Source organism: Panthera uncia (genome assembly GCF_023721935.1).
Source record: "Panthera uncia isolate 11264 chromosome B2 unlocalized genomic scaffold, Puncia_PCG_1.0 HiC_scaffold_24, whole genome shotgun sequence".
NCBI lineage: Eukaryota > Metazoa > Chordata > Mammalia > Carnivora > Felidae > Panthera > Panthera uncia.
Genome location: NW_026057580.1, coordinates 17,888,336 through 17,906,650, shown reverse-complemented (window position 1 = coordinate 17,906,650; position 18,315 = coordinate 17,888,336). Strand labels below are relative to the sequence as shown.

At 35.5% G+C, this 18,315-nt stretch overlaps 1 protein-coding gene across 1 annotated transcript; it reads left to right on the top strand.

The window, feature by feature from the left end:
- Positions 1–543: 543 nt before the first annotated feature.
- Positions 544–723, top strand: DEFB114 (defensin beta 114). The gene has a single exon (XM_049653214.1). The coding sequence runs from the start codon at positions 544–546 to the stop codon at positions 721–723; it is 180 nt and encodes a 59-aa protein (XP_049509171.1).
- The last annotated feature ends 17,592 nt before the right edge of the window (positions 724–18,315 follow it).

Sequence of the window (18,315 nt, the reverse complement as noted above, 5' to 3'; positions counted from 1 at the left end):
TAAAAAGAACTCATATGAATTCTTTTTAAAAAAATTATATAACAACATAACAAGAAAAGTATATGAACAATTAAAAAAGAAAAAGTGTTCAAAACAAATACCAGTAGCATAAAAACTAAAATTGCAGTGGATACCATTTTATTTGGGGGAAAATTTTACATATATTGTTGGTGTGGATCTAACTCTTCCACAATTATCTTAAATATGTCTCATGTGAATATTAAAATATGTACTAAAATTTTGCTTCTTATCATAATCCTAAAATATTAAAAATTTAAATATGACCTAATTGAAAAAAATTGGATGAATTGTCATATGTTTCCACGGAATATTATGTTGTTCTAAAAATTTTAAATCTTGTTGAGGAGAATAATATATAACATAAAAATGTAATATAGATTAATTTAAAACATATTTAAGTATTATATATATATGTGAATGTATAATATTTTAGTGTTTTCTTATTTTTTGACATTTTTCTTTTGTTGCAGTGTACACATAGTACTTCTTTGTAATCAGAAATAATATGTTCTTAAATAAGAGATGAGTAATTTCAGTTACTCTTCTTTTACTATAGCCACATGTACCTTGGTGGATCCTAATCGTTGCTCACAAAATTTTGGTTACTGTAGAAGACGCTGCTTTAAATATGAAAAGCAAATTGATATATGTCTCTCACCAAGTAAAATTTGCTGCATTGAGAGGTTGTTTGAAGAAGACTAATCTTGAAGATGTACCTGTGACCAAAGAAGTTCATACACCAGTGCAGAGAGGTATAGGAATATAATTAGAATTTCTGTAATAAATAAACACATAAGCCAATATTGATATCTTCCTCTCTAGATGTTAATTACATATTCCGTGGAATGAGGTAGGACCTTTCTTATTTTCTCTAAGCTAAAGGTTTATGATAGAGATATATCTGGTGTTAATTTTCTAACAAATATGGATACAAGTTTTATACAACCACTTTTGATCTGTCACGAGTCACCTAAACTTATACAATTGAACATTTACCAACTTAACCATGACCTTAGAAATCTGATTCATGAAAATTAATACCCATAGACTTATCAATTGTCTAAACGTCATCATCATGTTATTGACATTGAGGAACAGAAAACCTAAGCACAAAATGAATGCTTAAGCCACAGTAGAGTACGGTGATACTCATTGGCCATTCCTTTATTCTCTCCAAGTTCTGGTCATTCACAAAGGCATATTCATTGAATACTATGTAATACTAATACTATTTAACTGCGTTCCAATACAATGTGAACTTTGGCTAGAATCTAGACTTATAAAACCTTAACTGGGCATTTTTGTACTTAGTCCTGAATGGGGTGGGAAAATGCATAAAATCTGTTATTTCATCCGCAATGTAATTACTAGACAGCACAAATAGTCTCTGTAATGATAAAAGTTGGGGATAAAAACATGTCAACCCTTTATCAATATTTTACCAAGTTCCCAGACATATTTAGGGGACAACTAGGTAATAGAGTGTCTTAAAATGCCTCTTAAAGCATGAATCAACTATCTCTAAAAAGCCAACTAAAATAAAGACAAAGTAATATCCAAATAATTGAGCACGTGGAAGTCTTTGAAAACCATTGCTAGAGCAATCACAGGAGAGTGCAAGAGGCAAAAACCTGGTTCAAGAGAGAATGAGAAGATGGAAATTTAAGAGAAAATATAGAAAATTATTTTAAAGAGTTTGGAAATAAATTGAACAAAGGAAAAGAACTGATAGCTAGAGACCAAAATGGGGTCAGGAGGTTTTTTTTTTCTCAATATTTATAATTGGAAAAAAAATTTTCAACAATACAGAAGACTCTAGTGGAGATCAACAAAATGAAGAGACAATTTATAGAATGAGAGAAAATATTTGCAAACCATCTATATCAGGGGTTAATATGCAAAATATTTAAGAAATTATGCAGCTCAATTTCAAAAAACAACTTGATTTAAAAATGGGCAGAATCAATGAATAGATCGTCTCTCAAAGAAGACATGCAAATGGCCAACAGATACATGAAAACTTGCTCAACATCATTCATCTTCAGGGAAATTCAAATAAAAACCACAATGAGAAATCTATCACCTTACACCCTTTGAAGTGACTAGTATTAAAAAGGCAAGTGACAACAAGTCCTGGCAAGGGGAAAAGAGAGCCCTGTGCACTGCTAATGGATATGGAAATTGGTATAGATACCATGAAAAACAATGCAGAGGTTCCCCAAGAAATTAAAAGTAGAACTACCATATGACCCAGCAATTCCACTTCTGGGTCTATATCCAAAGTGAATAAAAATAGGATCTCAAAGAGGTATCTGCACTCCCATGTTCATTGCAACATTATTCACAATAGCTAAGATATAGAAACAACTTATGTATTCATCTATGAATAAAAGGATAAAGAAGATGGATAAAGACTGTGTGTGTGTGTGTGTGTGTGTGTGTGTGTGTGTGTGTGTATGTCAGACCTTTGCTGGGGGCTGAGGATCCTGTGTGATCCTTATACCATAGCAGGGAGTGAAGGCATTGAACACTAACATGTAGCAGAAGCAGAAAAGCTAGGGACTGAGAAACTGGAGAAGGAAGTTGGTGAATCATGGGGTTCCTATCTAAGAGATAGAGTGGGGACAAAGATAGTCTCTGGGACAAAAGGAAACCTGAAAGATGAAGAGAAGTGAGCCCAATGTTGTGGCTGCACAAGAGAAAGTGGCAAGGAGAGGGGAAAGGCACATTCAATGCCACAGAGTTGAGGAAGTACACAAGAACCTGAAAATTACAGCAAATCTGGAATAAGAAAAGCAACTGGAAGTGGCTTGAGGCTAGACTGGGAGGACTTGAGGACCGTGAGAAAGAAGCTAGGTGTTCTCTAAAGAGCAATAGAAAACCATGGAGGGCTGATCATGCCATATACATACATATATATATATATATATATGTATATATATATACATATATATATATATATATATATACATATACACACACACACACACACAATGCAATATTATTCAGCCATGAGAAAGAAGGAAATCTAGACATTTGCAACAACATGGATGGATCATGAGGGCATTGTGCTAAGTGAGATAAGTCAGACAGAGAAAGACAAACACTGTATCATCTCACTTGTATGTAGAATCTAAAAAATCCAAACTAATAGAAACAGAATCGTGGTTGTCAGGGGCTAGGAGGTGGGAGAAATGGGAGATGTTTGTCAAAATGTACAAACTTCCAGTTATAAGATGAATAAATTCTGGGTTCCAGTGTACAGTATGGTGACTACAGTTAACAAAACTGTATTATATACTTGCAAGTTGCTAAAACAGTAGTAGATACTGAATGGTCTCACCACCAAAAAATAAATAAATAAATAAGACAAACAGTAACTATAGATGGATAGAGGTCTAACCTAATCACTTCACAATATATATGTGTATCAAATCATCACATTTTATACCTTCGCTTGTACACTATTATTTTTCAAACATATCTCAGTAAATCTGGGAAAAGAAATATCAAGTTGATGTGAGATGGAAGCAATACTGGCTGAATATGTTCCTGCTACTATTAAGCCTAGACATCTAGATGGCCGGTTCTATGTTTTCACACCTTTTATTTTTCTTTTGATGTTTACATATTATTATGATGGAGAGACAGAGTGTGAGCGGGGGAGGGGCAGAGAGAGGGAGACAGAATCTGAAGCAGGCTCCAGGCTCCAAGCTGCCAGCTTGCTTGGGGCTTGAATCTACAAACTGCAAGATCATGACCTGGGCAGAAGTCAGATGTCTAACCGACTGAAACACTCAGGCACCCCTATGCTTTCACATCTTTTATCTTCTTGGTGTCTTGTCAATTCTTCCATGTGCAAAAGAAGGTTTCTTCCATGGTCCCATATCACTGTTTTACCTGTATAGTCTATATAAAAGCTGTACAATAGAAATATGATATGAGCCACATACACAAGCCATATATGTAACTAAATTTTCCAGTGATTACATTGGAAAAAAACTAGTGAAATTACTTTTATCCCAATATATCTAAAATATCTTTAATTTTTTTTAACGTTTATTTATTTTTGAGATAGAGAGAGACAGAGCATGATTGGGGGAGGGGCAGAGAGAGAGAGGGAAACACAGAATCCAAAGCAGCTCCAGGGTCTGAGCTGTCAGCACAGAGCCCAATGCGGGGCTCAAACTCATCAACTGCAAGATCATGACCTGAGCCGAAGTCGGAGGCTTAACTGACTGAGCCACCCAGGCGCCCCTAAAATATCTTTAAAGATATAATCAATATAGGGCGCCTGGGTGGCTCAGACAGTTGAGTGTCTGACTCTTGATTTCGGCTTAGGTCATAATGCCGAGGTAGTGGAATCAAGCCCCACGCATGGAGCCTACTTAAGACTCTCTCTCCCTCAGCTGCTCTCCCCCACTTGTGCGTTCTCTCTATCCATCTCTGTAAAATAAACAAATAATAAAAATAAATAAAAAGATAATAAATATGAAAAATAATGAAATATTTATTTTTTTTTTTGTATTAAGAACTCAAAATCCAGTGTCCATTTTTACACTGATCGCACATTTAAGTTGGAACTAATTACATTTTAAATTCTCCCTGGCCTCATTGTGGGAAGTGGCTACTCTATGGGCAGTGTAGTTCTCAATCTCCTCCCTTGCTGATTTCTACTGAACTTGCTAGGTTGCTTTTTTCTTTCATTCACTCAACAAAAGTGTTGGACACTAATTGTGTTTTAGAGTGACAGCTCCTTTTGATTTTTCTCAATGGAGTCTTCATAGTGGTGTAACAGAAGGAAGACACAAATGGCTTTGAAAGTGTAGAGATTTCAATTTGCCACTCAAGAGCTGTGCTAAATTGGATAAGCTATTTAGTTTCCAAGGACTTCAGCTTTGTTAGCTGTAAAAATATGAAAAACCATATTCTCTGTCGAGTTCTGTAGAAAGGGGAATTATAAATGTACTACATTCTAAGTTTGTTAAAAAGTCCTCTGCAGATGCTCTGACATGTAACATTGCTCAAAAGTACGAGTCTCCCCTCTGTACTTTTAAACATGAATTTGTATCCACTGTTCAGAACCCCACATAAAAATCCTTCCAGTTTTACAACATTTAATTCATCTTAGGTTGGAAAATTCCTTTATAGTTGAAACCTACAATTCCTTGTCCCACATTCTCTACCAGTGTAACCACATCCCTTTAACGTCATGCATCATAGCTGTTACTCTTGATATGATTTTTCAAAGTATTTAGAAAAAAAATTTGTTATATTCAATTGTATTTTATATGTCATTATTTTCATATTATATGTGATTCATTTGAGATTTCCTAAATCTTTGTGACTTAAAGATCTCCTTTTTGGTTTGTGTGAATTATTTCTTCATATAGTTTGACAGGACATTTTCCTCCATCATTGTTGTAATTTTCCTTCATCATCCAGCACTCTATCCATAGATGTTCTCCAAGGTTTAGTTTTTGGTTCTCTGTGCTTTCTTTAGTTCGGTTCATAACCCCCCACCCCCAATCCTACTTCCTCTAATGCTCTCCACGATCTTTTTGTAGCTTCCTTTGGAAAATTTCTACTTGAAAATTCTGCTTTCAATTCAAACTCAAAATATCTAAAGGAATTTTGAGAATATAGGAGAATGAGCAGGAGTCTTTTAGTATTTATCTAATGCCATGCAATCACCCCAAACTTAGTGGCTTAAAAACAAATAATCATCAATTATATCATGTGGATCAGCAGAATCAATCTGCCTGTCAAGACCTTTTGCTTAACCAGAACCTCACATGGGGGACCTAGGATGACTTTTAGGTCTGAAACCCAGAGCTCTCTAAGACATCTGTTCAATACTAGACATTGTGGGGGAACCTGGAGAGTCAAGAGACTGCCTAAAGAAAGAAACAGAACCAGAGCCGACTCAGGTCCAGCCAGGGTGTAGGGGCTCTCATTCAGATGGCTCTGCCAGCTTTGAATGGTCAGGGAACACAGAGAAATTCTAGGAAGCAACTCCAAAGTACAGACATAGTGAGGCAGTGTGCCCTGTATAGTAGGGTCCAGGGAAAGGTCTTTCCTTGATGGAGTATCAGTGTGATACTACATGCTAATGCAATGAAATGTGATAGAAAAAACTTGTTATCTGTTATGTTTATACCTATCTTCACCATATTTGGTATCACCATTAAATACATTTTCTTATTCTTTCTTTACATTCTGTACAATCACTACTTACTTGCAGGGGAGCATCTGAGACCTTAAGAAAAGCAAGGAGCATCTTTTTGAAACCTGCTTTCCCCTCTCACCCCACATCACTTTTAAACTGCCTAGAAAGACTGGAAACACAAAGTAGTCAAGAGGTAGTCTAAATATCCCCTGGTGCATGTGGTGGACATGTTATGGATACATAGATATTCATAGAAATTTATAAAAGGCTTCGATTTATCTTGATATGTCCAAGTTCACAAACTACTGGAGATATTACAAATGATTCTCTTTCTACAGACATTCATTTCCTTGTAATGACTTCATAGTTCATCATGGCATGAAACTGTCATGAGTTTATTTTTAATAATTTCCCTAGTTATGCTCAATTATTCAAATTTCTCATTGTTGCATTGGACACCTGTGCACATACAATTTCATGCACAATTTTATGCACACTATAAGCAGAAGGAATGGGAAGTTTTGGAATTCATGGGCCAAAGTGTATGCAAATTTTTAATATTTATACACAGCCAGGCTTTCCTACCTGTTTTTCCACAATGGGCCCACAACTCATGATTGCTCTTTAAAAAACAACAAAAACAAAAAAGCAGTATGCAATGGTCTACAAATATTCATAACTGTCTTCATTTATATCTTCTTAAATCCTAAGGAGTTAACTTTTTTGGAAATATTTATCATATTTATATTATTCTCCTGTGACGTCCCTTTTCATAACCATATCTCAGTTTTCTTTAAATTTTTTTAATGTTTATTTATTTTTGAGAGAAGGAGACAAAGCGTGAGCAGGGGAGGGGCAGAGAGAGGGAGACACAGAATCCAAAGCAGGCTCCAGACTCTGAGCTGGCACACAGTCCGACACGAGGTTCGAACTCACAAACCGTAGGATCATGACCTGAGACGAAGTCGGATGCTTAACTGACTGAGCCACCCAGGCGCCCCCCCAATCTCTTAGTTTTCTTTAGTGCTATTCATATTTTTTAAATAATTTTGCAGCTGTTATTAATGTCCATATTTATATCAAACCTTTGGCTATATAATATGTGGCAAATATTTTGTTCAAAATTTGCTTGTTTTTCATTCATAAAGAAATCATAAATTTGTATATGGCTTGATTTTATTAGAGTTTGTGTAGTTAAGTTTTTTCTTGCTTAGAAAGGCCTTCTCTGCAACCAGATTATAAAATGTTTCTATATATATTTTGATATATTTTGAATACATTTATAGGTATACATACATGAACACACAGAAACAGATATATTTCACATTTGATTATTTTTGCTTTAAGTAAAATAAAGTAAATAAATTATAAGTAAAATAATTGCACTAGAAGTATATAATTTTTTTCTAATAGTTTGCTAATATCATTTGTGAATATGCCATATTTTCTACATTGATTCGAGATGCTATATTTATGAAAAACTAAACTTTTGAATATATATATGGGCCTATTGATCAATTCGCCTATATTTTTAAGAAACACCATCTTATTTTTATTGCTGTAACTTTATAGTATAAAGTACATCCTTCTTTATACTCCTTTTTAGGTTACTTTATCTTTATAAGATCCCCTTGATCTTATCTGTTCTACTATCAGAAATCAATGCTACAACTCTGATATCACACAGAGTCTCACTTCCCCGGGTTCTTAAAAAATTTCTTCTTTTGAAGAACAAAGAGACTTTGTTATTGCAGTTTTATTCAGCACATTTGATGGACTAGTAATTAAATTATTAGATGAGCACAATGTTTTACATTATGAATACCAGCTTAAGTGATATGTGATCTGATTGCTTAAGATAGTCAATGATCTCTACAGATTTATTCTAGAAATGATAAAATTATTTATTGGAAACCATATTAGCAGGATTATCTATTTTGACGACTTCATCATAATAACATCACATATAGTTTTCTAGTATTTTACATTTACAAGCATTTTTTATCAATGTCTTATGTCATAAGCAATGAAATATATCAGAGCAAAAGAACATTTCTCCTGGGAAGATTTCAAGAAAATTTTGTCACACACATCTTTCATTAAACAGTGTATAAAGTGGTCAAGAGATGGGACTCTGGTATTCAACATCCTCAGTTCAATTCTCCTCTCTACCATTTATTAACTGTATTTAACAGGGAAAATTACATGATCTCCTTATGTCTGAGTTTCCACATCTATTAGTTGGAAATATTTTTACCTACATCCTCATAGAATGCTATAAGGATTTAACGAGTTGATGTGTACAAAGTGTTCAAAACAGAGAGTACATGGTAAATAATCACAAATGTTAGTCCTTATTATTCAGTGAAAATGGATGTGAAGCCCAGATAGGTGAATTGATCAAAATGTTTCTTAGGAAGTCAGCTGCATATAGAAAAGAACTAAGCTATTCTAACTTCTAGACAAGTACACTTTCCAGATGCAAAAGAGGCTACGGTCCAGGAAAGGAGACTGAAATAGGGGGAGCTATCGAAAAAGGCAGGGCTTTTAACTTTCAAGCTAGTTTCTCGTTTTTTCTGTTTCTGTAATCCCTAGAGCAACGTGGGTAGCCTTCTTAATAACTAATACGCTGAGAATGAGGAATATGTCCTAAAAACACGAGGCTTGAACAAGCACCAAAACTTTAATAGCATTCTTTGGACTAAAAGTCACATAAGATCTGAAACTATCCACTTTCATTTTGAATAATTATTAAGGCTTTGAATCTACCCTAATAGTAAGGATAGTTCAGAGGACCTGGTTTCATTTTTGCAAATTTGTTGCAAACAGAGACTGGTCTTGGGAATTCAACAGTTTCCTATATCCTATATAATAGCCACTGAATAATCTTGCAGAGTTCCAAGTTCTTTGGTTCAGCAATTAAGCATAAGGAGGTTTATTACATTTTTTATCGTTTATAGAGAAACTTTCCTTACCCTTTAAGAGTAGATAAATCAAATGCCTTAAATTAGGCATTTTGTTATCACTCCTCTTTAATGGTTCATTGTAACCACATTTCCAATAATCCCATTGCTTCCAGATCTTAGAAAAAAGAACGCTCAAAGCAAAGTAAAGCAAATTTTGACTTGTATCTTTTGCTAAACATCTCCTTTATATAACCATAATATCTTCTTAGAGACATCATCCAAATAATGTATTCTCATTAAAATGACTTACTATTTATTAGTGGTGTCATTATATGGCACCTTGCATATTTACACACACTATTTGGCTGTGTGTGTGTGTGTGTGTGTGTGTGTGTGGGTGGGTGGATGTATTCACTATCAAATTCTCTTATAGTTATTGTGTCTCCAAGACCTACATTGCATATCATATACAGCAAAGGTTTGTTTTAGTAATGATGAAAAGGGTTTTAATAATGACCATAGATCTCAGGGGAAAAGGGAAAAGTAATAAATTAGGAGACAGTAATTTACTTTACATAGCTTTTTAAGAAACAGAAACAGAAAAGCAAAGATTAAATTCTCATACTTATTCTTGTCAGTTCTCTTGTAGGAAATTCCTGGTGGTAAGGAATTTCTTAGATAACTAGTTATTCAAAAGTCATAATAATCTGCTGCGAATGTCATAAGCCCTTTACATTCCCAAGCTAAAAGCAAAGCAATGTCCAGCACTTTTGTCCCAGGCACCACTAAACAAGAGTGTTAACTTTTGATGAACAGAAATGAGTAGATTCATATCTCTACAGGGAAAGAAATATAAAAAGATACACTCTCTAGCCGCCTCTTACTGAAAGACTCCAGAGCTATTGATTTGAATGATTCTCTTCAGTCATGAAGATTCCTGTCCTCTTGATTTTATTTTTCCTTCTGGCCCTATTGCCACTAGGTAAAATAGAAGTGTTAATTGAGGGGGTGAAATATCTTTCTGGAGAGGGAAGTCTTGGTTGATGTCAACTAGAGATAAAGAAGTGACTGCTAAGAGTGGTGTGTGATGGTCCTGGGAGTGAATCACAAAGAAAGGACTTGTGATCTTACTAAAAAGTAAGGCTCCTGGTGAGTCATATTATTGTGGGAGACAGTTTAAGGACTTGATCAAACGCTTTGTTCTCAGTGTGAGCTGGCTGTCCAGAAAGCCAAGTTAGATAGGATGTTAAATTATAATCATATGGATCCTTGAGAAATAATGGGATGCTGTATATAGTATAGTAACAACAGGTTCTCCACTAACTTACACCAAATGATAGATTTGGCTATATCATGTTGCATGGTTTATTTGAGAATTCTCATTTTAAAACATTTTGTGTTTTTAAATGACTTAGAGTCAAAAACAATTTAATGGCTCTATTACCACAGGTCCAATTAGATAACAACTAATATTAATCAGGTGATGAAATGAACATAGCCTTTGGAGTTATTGATACCTGGGGTCAGATTTGGTTTCTGCCACCAAAATGGTTACATGAATCTATCAGTTTGTTTAAACTCCTGCAGCCTCAGTTTCTGCATCTGTGAATTAAGTATAGCAATTAAGCTTCCTCATAGCATTATCATGAGAATTAATAATATATAAATATGCAAAGTACCTAATGTAGACTATGGTATATATTATGTTTTTCTTACATATTATAATTACTTTTACATTGTATTGAAACATCTCAGAAGGAAAGTAGGCTCTTGGTGTCTCATTTTGGGAGAAGAAATTTTTCTCTGACAAGTATTGTAAAAGACAATGGAGGCAACATTTACCCTGTTGGATTTCATGTGCTTAGGTTATGTACCCTCATTTGTAAACCATTGCCCTCATCACCCAGGTTACATTAGCAGCCAAATGGATGTGTCTTGATATAGATCATTGAAAGAGTTTCTTTGTCACATTTCAGACTACTCAAGATAGGAAAGTTATTTAACACTATAAAAACACACATCCCTTAAAAAATAATTCCACTCAAAAACAAAACAAACCTCTAGAAACTTCTGATTTATGAGTGGCCTAGACCTTCAATAGATTACTATTTGAACTCCAACTCCATCCCACAGAACACGGATGAAACCAAATGTTCTAGCAATAAGTCAGCCTAGCTTGGAGGAAATTTAAAAACTCAAATACCTAAGTATTTTGGATAAAAGATTCAAATCATTTGAGTTCTCTTATAATTAAAATAAATTTTCTCAGATAAAAATCATGAGGATTATTGTTGTATCACAACTTCCTAAACTCAGGACTTAAAACAAGGTTTTAATTTTACTAACACCAAACTAAGATTTTCTTAAAACAGAGAAGACTAGTATATAGGGCAACCAACCACATTTGGATAATAAAATATTACCTCCAGTTATGTTATCTTGATTTACATGTGTCCCACATGCCACTTGCTTTTGAAAAAAAATGTGAAAACCTTCATGACATTTTCAGTATCTTCAGAAACCAAAGAGACTTGCATGTGTGCATGGTTTCATCAAAAAGTTGAAACATTTGCAATTCCTTCTTGTACATAAATATGAATTTTAGATGATGCAATAGCTATTATCTAGTGAGAAGCTATTTGTTGTTTTTGTTACTAGTGGGGAAATGCTAATTTATAATTCCCACTTAAATAATGCCATTCTTTTTCTCATACTGATGCTTGACAGCTGTCATATTCTGTTATTTGTAAATTCCAATTAAGTCGACATACATGTTTCACACCCCTCATATAGGACAGTGTAATTTGAAGATGCATTTTTAAACTGGTGAGATAATGTCTTTTCCCTCTGGCATCAAAGCAATAAATAACATCTCTCTAGACAATACAAATAAGAAGACATCATTAATTTATACGGTGGAACAGTGATATCACATGGACTCAAATATGGGGAAAAAATCAATATAATATGGTTTCAACTTTTCCCCCCAAAGCATAATTACCCAAAGTAACAGAGGGAAGTTAATATAACTTCACTGATATCAGAGGGTGTAAATATATTGGGTTATCACTACCACCAAGTCTATCATAGATGGGTCCTATATATGATAGGATTTTAAGGAAAGATGAAGAACAGTGTTCACATACCTTCTCTGCTGATGGCAGATAATTCACCATTATATTTAATGCTTTTACTTTGAGAATCTCCTTCGCTTAGGGACCCATTTTAAAATACAAACATTTCTTGAAAAGGTGAAATATTGTCTTCTGCCCATGATTTCAATAGGTTCATTAGTTGGGATATGTTGCGATAGTGCTGGCCTGAGTACTTTATAGAGAAGGGGACTCTGAGTAAAGGAAACATGAGGAGACGCTGGCCAGTTTCACTCCCTTCACTGCATGTCTAAGGCTGGTTGTGATATGGTACCACTAGTGCTCTCAGCACCCCCTGACTAACCTCAGATCTTTGTGTGTGTTTTCAAAGAATCCTTATCTCAATGTCTTCATTCTCCCCATAAAAAAGAGCCCTAAATATAAAAGCAAAATAGCAATTTAAATATGAGTTGATGAAGCCAAGAATACAGTGTATGTTAACTAACGTGAGTTTAAATAAATAATAATAATTTAAAAAGATACCACACGCATGACATGCATGCTGGGAAGCATTTGGTAGCTGGATGGGGGTAAACAATAACATCAACAACAACAACAACAACAACAACATGAATTGGTGTTCCCATTGTTTAATCCTAAAGTCAAAAATAATTTACATGCTTATTTCATTTGAATCAGAGGGGAAAAAAAAAACAAAAAACAAGTAGGTGGGTAGATAGCCATAGGGATATATGATGTTTGTTCCAAAGCTGTTCTGCTTCCAACAATATCTATTTAGAATTCTTACGGAAAACTAAGCTTTAGCCACCAGTGGATCAAGTCAAAAGTTGGAGCGAGAACTGAATGAAGCAGAATCCACAAAACCGTCATCACCAGAAAAATAGTAAAATAAATGACTATTTAAATGCCTACTCCAGGGTGAAAACTTAGCATATGCAGACGTTTTAATGATTTTCATGTCAACAATTGATTTATACCAAGTTTGGGTCCCTAAAACATATACAATGACTCAATGGTTTCTGTGCCTTTTTCTTCCCCCTTTTAACAGTGAAATGTCCCGTGAAAGACACCTATAGTTGCTTTGTCAAGAGAGGCAAATGTAGACAGGAATGCCATGATTTTGAAAAACTAGTTGGTTTCTGCAGAAAACTAAATGCCAAATGTTGTATGTAGAAGTCTGAAATAAAAATCAGCATTCCTGAAAATAAAGCACAGTGGGTGTAAGGATTAGTAATAAATGAAACTGAATTACTAACCACTCTTGTACAGTGTGTGTTGCTTTCTTGGTCACATGGCATCATCTGAAGAGCTAGTTTTTCTCCTGAAGATCTGACAATAGCGGGAGATATAGGTGTATAGGGTGGTTCTATAGAAATGGGTCATCATTTGTTTTTTTTAATTTTTCTTGCATTTATTTTTAAGAGACAGAGAGACAGCACACAAATGGGGGAGGGGGAGAGAGAGAGAGAGAGAGAGAGAGAGAGAGAGAGAGAGAGAATCCAAAGCCAGTTCAAGGCTCCGAGCTGTCAGCACAGAGCCCAACAGAGGGCTCGAACCCACCAACTGTGAGATCATGACCTGAGCCGAAGTCAGACACTTAATTGACTGAGCCACCCAGGCGCCCCAAAACAGGTGATCATTTTGGATATCAATTCTCTATTAATTGGTGGAAGAATGCTAAATAACAAAAATAATATTATCAGGAATCTTCAATTCAAAGATATCCAAGCTGATAGGAACAATTCTACAAATGAGAGAGGAGTTGGAAGAGATCAAAGAAATGGAATAAATAGGACCTCCATCAGGTCATGGATTAAGGGACCTGATTCACTGCAAGCAAAGAGTCCTAGCATCAGCTCAATCCTTCAATTAAGCCTTTGCTTTCTTAATATGGGATAGGGTTTTATTAATTCCACGGGATGGAAAATGCTTAGAAAGTATAGACACAGGGAAAGGTGATGAAAGACTGTTGAAATGATCCAGGTGTAAGAGAAATAAAGACTTGCTCTAACAGGGGTAGTAGATCAGGCTTGAGACACTCTAGCAAATGTTTAATTTCCAAATTATAGTACAGATTTCAAATAAAACAAATACTAATAAGATTGCAAGAGAAACTCTCATGGTGTATTATTAGACTATGTTTCTACTTTTCAGTGTTAACTTATAAGTACATAAATAAGAAGACATCCTCTTTATATTGTGAAAGAGAAAAGAGCTTATTGTTCTGCTTCTTTTTGTCTCTTCTAGTTTACCAGGGTACAGCCACAGGATATTTGCTTTTTGTGTGGACTTGGCCAATTTGAGAGCTAACATGATATAAGACAAGTGCTAAAATCTTACTTGAAACCTTGCACAAGTTCTCCATCACCTTTTCTCACAGGAAGAAGGTTCATACTCCTTAACCAGCCAGAGTATGAACAGACTGAAGTATCTAATGAAGATATGAATATTATTGTCTTATCCTGGCATATCTTCTCTGTATAAAAAGTGCAACCATGTCTGGAAATAAACATACTTATTATGAAAAGTAGAAAAAAACTAGCTTGATAATAAAAGCACAGTTTCTTCTGATATTCTTCTGATCCTAATTTATTCTCAGTATTTTATTTTATTTTACTTTATTTTATTTTTTAACTTTAGACATAGAGAAAGGGAGAGCATGAGTGGGGGAGAGGGGAAGAGAGAGAGGGAGAGAAAGAATCTCAAGCAGGCCTCACGTCTAGCATGGAGTCTGACGCAGGGCTCCATCCCAATACTCTGGGATCATGACCTGAGCCAAAATCAAGGGTAGGACACACTGAACTGACTGAGCCACCCAGGTATCCCCATTCTCAGCATTTTAATGAATAAAATTGCACAATGAGTGAAACTGCTGTCCCTGTATATATCTGCTAATGACTTAAACATTGAATGAGGAAATAATACTTTCATTTTGTTTCCAAAATGGTGGAAAATAGTGGTTAATAAGCAAGAGGTTCCTCTAAGATTAAGAAATTTAGGTCAGGGAGGAAGGTGGGAGAAGAGTGTATCATAATGATGAGGTCTTTTTTTTTTTAAGTTTATTTATTTTAAGAGAGAGAAAGAGAAGACGAAGAAGGAGGAGGAGGGGGAGAAGGAGAAGGAGAGAGTGAGCAGAGGAGGGGCAGAGAGAAAGGGGGAGAGAGAATCCTAAGCAGGTTCTGTGCTGTCAGCATGGAGCCCAATGCAGGACTTGATCCCACACACTGTCAGATCATGACCTGAGCCAAAATTAACAGTCAGGCACTTAATTGACTGAGCTACACAGGCACTCTGAAGTCTTCATGTTTTGAAGTTAGATTGCCTGAGTTTTGAGTTCCAGTTTCACTATGTTTTTAGCTATATTATTTGAACAAAAATCATTACCAACTCTCTCAGCCCCAATGTCCTTATCTATAAAATAATAATAGCATCCACTGAATTAAGTTTGACGTGAGGGTTAAATGAGATAATCCAAGTAAAACTCAAAATTATAATGCTAAAAATAATGGTAATCATTACAACCTTAATCATTTCAACAATACTATAATTGTTTAATCCTCCAAACTTGCCCTTGCATAAATGGTGATTATGTGTACAGAGATCACATTGTAGTCATCAGAAACCTATCCACATGTAAAAACATAAAAGAGAGAAATGTGGGTGGGTTTGAGAAGTCTCAAGAAACAATTCCTAAGGCAAGGAGACAGCACTGGGATAATTCAACATTTCAGTTTCTGTTTTGTTTCTCATCTATGATCTGGGTAAGGGAGGAAGCTTGGTCTAGTTCATATGTTCTGTTGACCCAGACTGTTTATATGACCCAGAAGCATGAGACAACCTGACAAGGTAATACAAATTTTATGGGTTCTACAGTAATACCAGGATAACTTAGTGATAAAACTCAAAGGCACATGAAGAATGAAGAAAGATCAGTAAGCCTAAAAGATGAACTACTACAGTAGCTATATTTATATTTTCAAATTTTTAAAGTCAAAATGTTTTTGCAAACCGAAGCCTTTAGATAAATATGATAATAATTATAAAGATCATTAAAAAGTTTCAAAAATAAGTCTCTTCTTATTTCCTATCATTTTATTCCCAAATATAATTAAATTCTTTAGGCCTGATGTGTCACAACAGAAAATACTTCTAAGGTTCCTAGAAGTACATGCTCAGTCCCCTTTTTCTAAATAATCTCTGGAGCAATCGTACTTACAACCACTATTTCAACCACCTGAAATGATTCCCAAAATTTATATTTCTAACTCTCATTTTTTTCTTTAGCTCAAGGCACACATATGCCTATTGGATATCTCTTAGGGAAATTCTACAGATTCCTTAAACTCAACTCTATCAAAATAATTACCTCTTCTCTCTTTACTTGTCTCCCATCAACTGACTTCTCCTATATTTTTTATGATCATTTGTTAACTAAAGGACAGGGCTACTTCTTTACCTTCTCCCTTTGTAAGTACATTTATTCTAGGTCATTAATATTTTGGGAAAATGAGCTTTTAATTCTTGCCCACATAGGCTTGGGCAAGCCCTTACTGTTAGCTTTGCCTGCCCAAAGTTCATGACTTGTTTACTGGGATGTTTGCCTTCCAGGTAGTCCCTACTCAAGTTACAGAAAGGCTCAATAGGAATCAAATCAGTCACTGTGTGCTAGGCACTAGGGGTGTAATGATGAATGTAAGGAATAATACAGTTTCATGAGATCTCTAATCAGTAAATATGCATTTATTAGTGCAAAACTCTAGGTTCTAAACGTGCCTTGAAGTAAGGAATTCTGGGAAGCCTCTATTAAGAAAATGGAATTTAAACTAGGATCTAAGGGGGCACCAGGGTGGCTCAGTCAGTTAAGGATCCAACTTGGGTTCAAGTCATGATCTCATGGTTCATGAGTTTGAGCCACACGTTGGGTTCTGTGCAGACAGCTCAGAGCCTGCTTTTGATTCTGTGTCTCCCCCTTTCTCTGCCCTTCCCCATTCATACTCTGTCTCTCTATCCCTCAAAAATAAAAAATAAAAACATTGGGGCACCTGGGTGGCTCAGTTGGTTGAGCATCCGACTTCGGCTCAGGTCACAATTTCACAGTTCGTGGGTTTGAGCCCTGCATCAGGCTCTCTGCTGACTGCTTGCTCAGAGCCTGGAGACTGCTTCAAATTCTGTGTCTCCTTCTCTCTCTGACCCTCCCCCGCTCATGCTTTGTCTCACTCTGTTTCTCAAAAAAAAAAAAAAAAGAAATGTAAAAATAAATAAAGAAATACATAAACATTAAAAAATAATAAAAAAAATAAGCATCTGAGACATGAGGAAAAGATAGGGAGGTTGGAGAGGGTAATTGTGGATGTTTCTGGTAAATGTAGCAGGTAAATGTGTAAAGGCAGAAAAGAATGAAGACATAAGTAACAGAGAAACTCAATATGGTTGGAAGGGAAAAGAAGAGTAGTAGAAGTAGCTGAAGGTGGAAGTTTGGGTGAGCCAAACTCATGAATGGTCATGCTAAGTGTATAGGACTTTTTTAAAAATTTTTTTTAATGTTAATTTATTTTTGAGAGAGAGACAGAGCATGAGCAGGGGAAGGGAAGAGAGAGATGGAGACACAGAATCCAAATCAGGCTCCAGGCTCCAAGCTATCAGCACAGAGCCAGATGCAGGTCTCGAACTCAAATACTGCAAGATCATGACCTGAGCTGAAGTCGGGGGCTTAACCAACTGAGCCACCCAGGCAACCCTAAGCGTATGGGACTTTAAATAAAAAAAATGGAAAGCCAAACAAAAGGGAACTCTGTAACTACTGTATGGAGAATGGAAGATCAAGGATGTGAAACTTCTAGATAAATCAAAAGGCCGTTATAGCAATACCAATGAGAAATGATGCTAACTCAGAGAAGATTCTTTCAGTGGAGATGAGAACTGAATGAAGTTTGCTGCACATGGGTGGTAGAATCTATAGGAGCTGAGGATTGATGTTATGTGTACATTAACAGCCAGTAGTCCAGAAGTAGTCACAGGAAGTATAATAATCTCTCCTACTCTCTACCAGATGAAAGCCTAGCTGGCTCATACCAGGTTTTTAGTGTTGCTCAGCAATCTATTCAGG